The sequence below is a fragment of the Myotis brandtii genome, unplaced genomic scaffold (assembly GCF_000412655.1).
Source record: "Myotis brandtii unplaced genomic scaffold, ASM41265v1 scaffold329, whole genome shotgun sequence".
Lineage (NCBI taxonomy): Eukaryota > Metazoa > Chordata > Mammalia > Chiroptera > Vespertilionidae > Myotis > Myotis brandtii.
The window spans coordinates 456,996-466,545 of record NW_005362676.1 but is presented as its reverse complement, the minus strand read 5'-3'; the positions used below and the strand labels follow the sequence as shown (position 1 = coordinate 466,545).

At 55.4% G+C, this 9,550-nt stretch overlaps 1 protein-coding gene across 1 annotated transcript in view; it reads right to left on the bottom strand.

Moving 5' to 3' along the window:
* LOC106726896 (transient receptor potential cation channel subfamily M member 1-like) overlaps positions 1-9,550 on the bottom strand; it is a 12,813-nt gene that overhangs the window by 2,175 nt on the left and 1,088 nt on the right. The window contains exons 3-9 of the mRNA XM_014543566.1: positions 8,326-8,577; positions 7,329-7,521; positions 6,025-6,045; positions 5,653-5,797; positions 4,724-4,926; positions 4,341-4,473; positions 4-156 (exon numbers count right to left, since the gene is read on the bottom strand). Of these exons, the coding sequence (XP_014399052.1) occupies positions 4-156; positions 4,341-4,473; positions 4,724-4,926; positions 5,653-5,797; positions 6,025-6,045; positions 7,329-7,521; positions 8,326-8,577 (1,100 nt within the window). The remainder of the gene's footprint in view (positions 1-3; positions 157-4,340; positions 4,474-4,723; positions 4,927-5,652; positions 5,798-6,024; positions 6,046-7,328; positions 7,522-8,325; positions 8,578-9,550) is intronic.

Genomic DNA, 9,550 nt, shown 5'->3' with positions numbered 1-9,550 from the left:
GACCGGTCCACCCCCGCCAGCGTCTCCAGGGCGCTCGCCACCCGGCCCGACAGCTCTTCCAGCTGCGAGAGCCGCAGGTCCAGCGTCTGCAGCGTCGTCTTCATGAAGCCCTCGCGCTCGTTCATCTCCTCCAGCCGCATGGACATGTTCTCCACCCTGGGGACAGCGAGGGAGAGGGTTACTCAGCTGACGACGGGTCCTCAACAAAAGTCACCTGGTATGGCCCTAACCGGTTTGGCTCAGTGGATGGAGCGTCGGCCTGCGGACTGAAAGGTCCCAGGTTCGATTCCGGCCAAGGGCATGTACCTTGGTTGCGGGCACATCCCCAGTAAGGAATGTGCAAGAGGCAGCTGATCGATGTTTCTCTCTCATCGATGTTTCTAATTCTCTATCCCTCTCCCTTTCTCTCTGTAAAAAATCAATAAAATATATTTTTAAAAAAAAGTCACCTGATGTTATAGCTACATGTTTCTACAGTCTTCCATCTTAGAGAGAGAGAGAGAGAGAGAGAGAGAGAGAGAACATCAATGATGAGAGAGAATCACTGATGGGCTGACTCGCGCACGCCCCACCCTGAGGATGGAGCCCGCAGCCAGGAATGCAACCGGCGCCTCCTGGTTCACAGGTTGACGCTCAACCACTGAGCCGCCCTGGCCGGGCTACATTGAAATATTTAAATTAGACTGAAAGCATCGCAAATAACGCTTTCCATTGCATTCAAATGATAGGTACAGCACTGTATTCATTGGGGGGACTTTAGGAGCAACTTCCAAGAGGATCCCTATGCGTGGCATCGCTTCACTGGCCTTTCATAGACCCTTCTCCGTTACAACATACAAGGTCCAAGGCCAAGTCCGCACGCTGAGAGTCCCCGCGTCTCTGAGGCCGGAGCTCCGCCCCTGGGAGCTGTGCAGTCGGCCGGTTGTTTCATGTGCTGTCAGCTCTTCGCGTGCAGCTATCGCCCCTCCCCTGGGAGGCGGCCCAGAAATTACACGGGAGCGTTTCCTTGATGACAGAGCTAACTGCTCCCATGAACACATGATGCTCAGTGGGAGTCCCGGGCCCAGTCGGAACTTGACGATCCCACGGTGTTCTGTATGGAGCTCTGAGCCCAGGCCTGCCCTGGCATTTCATTCCAGGCCGGCGGATCGAAACGGCGCCCAATCCAGCCCCGAGTTCCCACCCAGCTCCTTTAAACTCCACCGACTTCTTCACTGGGGCTGCCTTTTAAGTTAATTGTAGGGCAGAGCCCGACCGGGCTTACCTACGTGCGGGAGATTGCACAGGGACCGCGGCTGAAGTCCTCAATCTCCTGGCTTTCTCATCCTTTGTTTGTTTTTTAATGATTACCTTTCCTTTTTTTTTTTTTAATTGATTTCAGAGAGGAAAGGAGAGGGAGACAGAAGCATCCATGATGAGAGAGAATATTCTACCGGCTGCCTTTTGCTCACTCCCTACGGGGATCCTGCCCGCAACCCTGGGCATGTGCCCTGACCGGGAATCGAACCGAGACCTCCTGGTTCCTAGATGGATGCTCAACCACCGAGCCACGCCAGCCGGGCTCCCTCCGTCTTGTTCGTGCGCCAAGCCGGCGAGGGAAGCTGGATCTGCCTGTGGGAAAGGGAGGCCCGCGCTGCCTGCGACCGCGCGGGTGTGTCGCGTTCTGGGGTGTGTCCTCGGCAAGAAGGGAACCACACCCTCCACCCCCAACAGGAATGACTAACAGAGCTGGTATTTTTTTTTAAATCTCTATCTACCTGATGCCTGTATCTCTCTCTGGATTGGCTGTCAAAGCCGGGTAAGGATCCAGAGTGTCGTTCAGGAGGCACCTTGAGACTCCAGGACGTAACCCGTCCCCCAGCGTGCAAGCGACTCTGACTCCTGTTCACTTACAATGAAGACATCCATCCCCATGGGGCCTCCCCGGCGTCTCCTCCATCCTGCCTGTGTGTCTTCCAGCGTGCAAGCGACTCTGACTCCTGTTCACTTACAAGATGAAGACATCCATCCCCATGGGGGCCTCCCCGACGTCTCCTCCATCCTGCCTGTGTGTCTCTCTAGCACCTTCTCTGCATCCGAGGCATCACCCGCCTCCTTTTCTTTTCTTTCTTTCTTTTTTATATATTTTTATTGGTTTCAGAGAGGAAGGGAGAGGGAGAGAGGGAGGTGGAAAACACCCATGATGAGAGAGAATCATGGATCGGCTGCCTCCTGCACGCCCCCTTCTGGGGATCGAGCCCACAACCCGGGCCTGTGCCCTGAGCGGGAACAAACCGTGACCTCCTGGTTCGTAGGTCGATGCTCAACCACCGAGCCACGCCGGCCGGGCATCACCCGCCTCCTTTCTGCGAGGCGGGTGCGGATCTCTCTTTCGGGGCTTCTTCCGGTTACTACCTCACGTCTTTCCTTCTTGTCTCTCTTGTAAGGGCCTCTGTTCCCAGCATCTTCTCTTCCCGGTCCCTTGGGAAGAGCCTGTCCGATAAGATGCCGAGGCCACGAGTTGCTGATGACCTATCCAGCCTCAAGGAAACCCGAGACCTTAACCCAGATCCACAAACCTGGCAAGAACCCACGGAACCCAGGCCCGGCCGGCGTGGCTCAGTGGTTGAGAGTCAACCCATGAACCAGGAGGTCACAGTTCCATTCCCCATCAGGGCACCTGCCCGGGTTGCGGGCTCAATCCCCAGTGTGGGGTGTGCAGGAGGCAGCCGATCCACGATTATCTCTCATCTTTGATGTTTCTATCTCTCTCTCCCTCTCTCCCTCTCCCTTCCTCTCTGAAATCAATAAAAATGTATATTTTAAATGCAAATACATATAAAGTTATAGAAATGGAAGAAACATCAGAGCCCTCAAAGGTTTGGTTTCAGAGTCATCCCTGGTGCCAAAAACGAGGTGCAAATAATTCCCGTGGTCTCCCCTGCTCCTCCGCCGGCCTGGCTGAGCTTCTCGGGAGCCTCCTGCTCCCTGTCCCCGGCATTCACCTGTGACTCAGCCGGGAAGGGAACGACGGGGCGGGCAGGAACGCGCTCCCATCAGGGAAACAGGAAGGGGCCTGTCTCCTGCCGGGCACACGTGCATCCCCACTGCGCGCGCACGGAGCCCCCGGAGGGAAAATGCAGTTTGGTAGCGACCTGATGGTCACATTCCTGGAGCCGGGTCCAAGAATGGCAAAAATCCCAGCAATGCCGGGGGGAGGGGCGGGGGAGAGGCGGCGGCGGACGGAACAGCATTTCCATTGTCCGTGACTGGCTGTGACTCAATCCGAGCCCATGTCTAACTAAGAGTGGAAATTTCCCATCACTGACACGGGGGCGCCTCATCTGTCCACGAAGGAACACCGCGTAGATCTTGGAAGCTCAGGAGTCGCATTTCCAATAGCGAGGCAGCGTTTCCAAGTCTCAGCAAAGCCCTGGCCGGTGTGGCTCAGTGGCTAGAGCATCGGCCTGCGGACCGAAGGGTCCCCAGTTCCATGCCGGTCCAGGGCACGTGCCCGGGTGGCGGGCTCAGTCCCCGGTGTGGGGCGTGCAGGAGGCAGCCGGTCCATGATTCTCTCGTCATTGATGTTTCTCTCTCTCTCTCTTCTCTCCCTCTCCCTTCGTCTCTGAAATCAATAAAAAAATATTTTTGAATAAAAAAAGAAAATGTACCGCATTACGGCCGAAGGATGGTGTGACAGCCCTTGAGTTTGGCTGGTCGCGTTACAAGGTGGCGAGGTCCAGGAGGGGGCAGAGGCCTGAGACCTGGGGCCGGGCGGGCGGCACCGGCCTGACCATGCACAGAGCATCGCCGCGTTCCGCTGTGATCCTAGGGCCCTTGCCTGGGAATCGCGCTGAGCCGTTCCTGTGAAGCCCTGCCGTGTGTCTGTGCTAATCCGTAAACATCGGTGTCTCGCGGGAGCCTGTAACTCTGAGCGCCCAGGACTATGATGATGAGCTAGCGTCCCCTGAGGCCCGGCTGCCTCTCCGTGCTGCCCTTCTGCCCACATTGTTGGTTCAACTCTGGAGCAATGTGGGGTTTTTTTTAACCAATTGTCACCCGAGGACATTTTTTCCATGATTTTTAGAGAGAGTGGAAGGGAGGGGAAGGAGACAGAGAGAAACGCTGGTGTGAGAGAGGCACATCCATTGGTTGCCTCCTGCGCAATCCCCGACCAGGGCCCGGGCCGGGGAGGAGCCTGCCACCGAGGTCCGTGCCCTTGACCGGAATCGAACCCGGGACCCTTTGGTCCGCAGGCCGACGCTCCATCCACTGAGCCACACCGGCCAGGGCTGGGGGCGCATAGCAAATGAACTGGGGCAGCCCCCTCGGAACGGGGCGGTGCCGCGCCCCAGGCCCACCTGTCGCAGGTGACGCGGATGCGCTCGTCGCTGGACGACTGCTGCTCGTCCTCCTTCTCCTGGAAGTGCTCCTGCACACACTGCGCCTCGAACTCGTGCAGCCGCTTCAGCTCCTCCTCGCTGAGGAACAGCTCTGCGGGAGCAGGCGTGGTTTGGTTTCAATATGTTTGTATTGATTTCAGAGAGAAAGAGAAACATCCACGAGGAGAGAGAATCACGGATCGGCCGCCTCCTGCACGCCCCCCACTGGGGATCGAGCCCGCCACCCGGGCCTGTGCCCTGACCGGGAATCGAACCGTGACCTCCTGGTTCACAGGTTGACGCTCAACCCCTGAGCCCCGCCGGCCGGGGGGACGTGGGCCGTTAGGAAGGGGGGCACCTACTCAGTCCGCGGTCCTGCTCGTCCTGGTCCCCTTCTCGCTTCTTCCTGCAGCGGCCGCTGAGCCGCATGGCGATGATGTAGATGTGGCTCAGGACGATCATGGGCGGGGGCAGGACCGGCCGGTCATGGAACGTCATGATGAGCTGGTACCGCTGGAACTTCCACACCTGGTTGGAGATGGACTTCACTTCAAAGAAGGTGTTGCTTTAAAAAGGAACACGTTTTCCGTTAGTCGTGGGCTAGGGTTCCCTATGTGATTTTTCCAGAGCGATTAGCGTTACCATGAAATGACAAGACTCATGAGCTGGCCCTGGCCGGTGTGGCTCAGTGGATAGAGCGTTGGCCTGCGGACCAAAGGGTCCCGGGTTCGATTCCGGTCAAGGGCACGGACCTCGGTGGCAGGCTCCTCCCCGGCCCGGGCCCTGGTCAGGGCTCATGCAGGAGGCAACCCATCGATAAGTCTCTCCTACATCGATGTTTCTCTCTGTCTTTCCCTCTCTCTTCCTCTCTCTCTAAAAATCAGTGGGAAAATAATATCCTCAGGTGAGGATTAAAAAACAAAAACAAAAAATCCCACCCTTTCCCACGCTCTAGTGAAATTCTGTGCGAATCCGAGGCCGCGTGGGAGAGTTCTGGGACGAAACGGGAAACATGTAGAGCAGCGGTTCTCAACCTGTGGGTCCCGACCCCTTTGGGGGTCGAACGACCCTTTCACAGGGGTCGCCTAAGACCATCGGAAAGCACATCAATAATTACATATTGTTTTTGTGATGAATCACTCTGCTTTCATGATGTTCAATTTGTAACAATGAAATTGGGGGTCACCACGAAATGAGGAACTGCATTAAAGGGTCGCGGCGTGAGGAAGGTTGAGAACCGCTGCTGTAGAGGGATAAGGACCAAGCACACGCTCGTCCGCGGGACACGCACTTGAACACAGCGATGAGCAGGTTGACCAGCAGGATGTTGGCCACCAGCAGGTAGCAGGCCATGATGGCCGGGGTCAGCCAGGCGCCCGGGATGCAGGGCGGGAGCCGCCTGCCTTCCTCGTCGTACTGGTTGTCGCCGCAAGGAGCTGCAAAGGGAGTCGGTCAGCCTGCGCTCGCGCTGACGCGGGATGAAAAGAATAAATAACTCACAGGGGCTATTACGGGACCCATGACCTTTTTAATACGATTCCTTCTTCCGTGAAAAAGAGCAACTCCTATCAAGGAGGTCAGGGCCCGGCTGGCGTGGCTCAGTGGGTGAGCAGGAAGAAGGCCCCCCGCCCCTGGCAGAGTCATAAATTCTGGGTAAACTTACGATTAATTTCCATGGCGTAGACTATAGAGCGATTGAGGAGAGAAAACGAGATGGAGTTGAGAGAAAAGTAACGTGATGAACAACACAGGACATGCAAAGACTTCATGCTCTGGGGTTACAGATTCACGCTGGGAAACTGTGGTCTATTTAGAAGAATTCTCCGCACTAATAATTCTAGGAAATGTGTATATATTTCATGCATATTTACTTTATCACACACACACACACACACACACACACACATGAATATATATGTATGTATACATGTATGTATTTCATGCATATTTACTTTATCACGTGTCATAAGCAACAGCCAGAGCTCAGCAGTTAAAAATACTGCGAGAAAGACAGGAGGCTGCTGGCAGATGATCATCTTAAGGTGCAGGTTAGCCAGTCAGGCACCCTCCGTACCCCAACCCAAACACCTCATCAGTATGAGTAAACACAAAGTAAGTACGTAGTCATCAGACCAAGAATCAAAAACCTAGCCCGGCCGGTGTGGCTCAGGGGTTGAGCGTCAACCCATGAACCAGGAGGTCACGGTTCGATTCCCGTCGGGGCACAGGCCCGGGTTGCGGGCTCCGTCCCTAGTAAGGGGTGTGCGGGAGGCAGCCGGTCCATGATTCTCTCTCATCATTGGTGTTTCTCTCTCTCTCTCCCTCTCCCTTCCTCTCTCTGAAAACAGTGTAGCTTCCAGTTGACCTCTACCTTCTCCCATGACCCCATTTAATTTTTTAAATACCAACAACAACATTACAACTTGTGTCTGGGTCCAGGGACTTTTTTAACACTTATGTTTACCGTTCTATTGTACGTTTACCTAGCTAATATTCTTTGGAACCAAATTAGATGTTTATGTTCTGGCTTACCAGTAATGGACTTGGAGACAGTTGTGATCATAACATGTTCTGAATCATGTGATAAAAGCTAGACAGAGCCCTGGCCGGTATGGCTCACTGGATAGAGCATCGGCCTATGGACTGGAGGGTCCCGGGTTCGATTCCGGTCAAGGGCACATGCAGGAGGCAGCCAATCGATGTGTCTCTCTCACACCAATCTCTCTCTCTCTCTCTCTCTCTCTCTCTTTCCCCCCCCTTTTCACTCTCTAAAAATCAATGGGAAAATATCCTCGGGTGAGGATTAACAACAACAAAATCTCCATTTGGCCACCTGCACTCACTTCATAAAAGTCACGTGACGTCCATGGCAGGACAGAGAACTACTCTACCCCCCAGGGCGCACATGCTCTCTCCTCCGTGCACAGGCTCTATCAGCTGCCTGGGAAGCAGGGAAGCGAGTCTTACTATGAATTCTAGTCTTACGGTCTGTCTGGTCTGCAAACACCTCCCCGTAGATCATCCAGTAGGGCATGTAGAAGATGTTCCGGGCCAGCCTCCAGGAGGGCTCCTCGTCCGGGTGCAGGATGGCCTGGCGGGCCACGCCGAAGCTCATCAGCACAACCAGCATGATGACCACGAAGTACAGCATGTCAATCATCTGTCCATCAAAGGGCAGCATGTCAATCAAAGTGCAGCATGTCAATCATCTGTCCATCAAAGTGCAGCATGTCAATCATCTGTCCATCAAAGGGAATGGGTCTCTGATGATCTCAAGTTCACATGGTTCCTGATATTGCTCAACCCAAAGACTTCGTCAGTGCTCCACAAGGACAAAGAAAGCCTCTTCGCCTGGCCGGCGTGCCTCAGTGGTTGAGCATTGACCTATGAACCTGGAGGTCACGGTTCAATTCCCAGTCAGGGCACACGCCCGGGTTGTGGGTTCGATCCCCAGTAGAGGGCATGCGGGAGGCAGCTGCTCAATGATTCTCTCTCATCATTGATGTTTCTATCTCTCTCTCCCTCTCCCTTCCTCTCTGAGATCAATAACAATAATTTTTTTTAAAAAAAGAGATCCCTAGTCAGTTTGGCTCAGTGGATAGAGCATAGGCCCATGGACTGAAGGGTCCCAGGTTCGATTCTGGTCAAGGGCATGTACCTCGGTTGCAGGCTCAGTCCCTGGCCCTGGACGGGGCATGTGCAGGAGGCAACCAATCGATGAGTTTCTCTCAAATCCATGTTTCTCTCGGTCTCTCCCCTTCCCTTCCACTCTAAAAATCCATGGTAGAAGGAGGAGGAAGAAGAAGAAAAAGGAGGAGGAGGAAGAGGAGAAGAAGGAGAAAGAAGAGGAAACCAACTACAAAGGAAAAGCCAAATGAAATGAAACGAAGCCAGGCGCAAGGCCGGGCCCCGTGTGCTAACCGCAGCCGCGGCGTCTGCAGGGACCCCGGGCCTCAGTGCTCACCATCTTCCCGATCATCATCACGTAGGGCCCCAGGTACTTGTTGACCCCGAAGATGTCGAGGACGCGGATGTACCAGAAGATGATGTCCACGCAGTAGATGACGCGGCCGTAGCCCATGTACGGCTGCTTCTGCAGGCGCAGGACGGCCCCGACCAGGAACACAGCGATGGCCACGAGGTCCGTGATGTTCCAGTACTCCTGGAGCCACACCTTCACCTTCTGGCTGAGTTTGCCGGGTTCCGACATGAGGATCTGAAAACGAACGCCAGGAGCGATGAGCGGGGGGTGCCGTCCGGGAGGCCCCGTCTTCTCCGAACCTGAGGCCCACGGGAGCGCTGGGACAGCCCAGGGGACACGGCTCCCGTTCCCGCTCAGGGCCTCCAACACCCGTCCTCTCAGGCGGGCAAAGAGCTGTAGAAGCAGCCGGCCGGCGCGGCTCAGTGGTTGAGCATCGACCTAGGAACCAGGAGGTCAGGGTTCGATTCCCGGTCAGGGCACAGGCCCGGGTTGCGGGCTCGATCCCCAGTGTGGGGCCTGCAGGAGGCAGCCGATCCGTGATTCTCTCCCATCATGGATGTTTCTCTCTCTCTCCCCCTCTTCCCTTCCTCTCTGAAGTCAATAAAAATATATTTAAAAAAAAAAAAAAAAGATCTCTAGGAAGGGAAATTCCACGGGGTCCTCTGCTGTTCCTCGATCCGTGTTTCGCAAGCTCCCAGGAAATGCCTTGGGAATGAAGCCCTCGCTGCAGGGAGGGCAGCTGCCCCTTGATGTCTTCCTCCTTCCCTGGACGGGCGCCTGTGAGCGGACGTTCCAGGAGGGAAATGTGGAGCTGGGATGGGCCGCGTGGTCCCAGGGAAGCGCAGGCCAACCAGCGGGGAGGGCGGAGCCGGGGGCAGGGATGTCCAGCTGCAAGGACTCCTCTTTGCAACTTGGATGGGGGAAGGCAGGGGCGAGTGAAGCTTGATTTCCTCCGACACGAGCTCTTAGCCTTTGAAAAATTGCTGATTAAAGAAATCACTACTTCAGCCCGGCCGGCGTGGCTCAGTGGTTGAGCGCCAACCTATGAACCAGGAGGTCACGGTTGGATTCCCCGTCAGGGCACAGGCCCGGGTTGTGGCCTCGATGCCCAGTACGGGGCGTGCAGGAGGCAGCCAATCAATGAATCTCTCTCATCATTGATGTTTCTCTCTCCCTCTCCCTCTCCCTTCCTCTCTGAGATCAATAA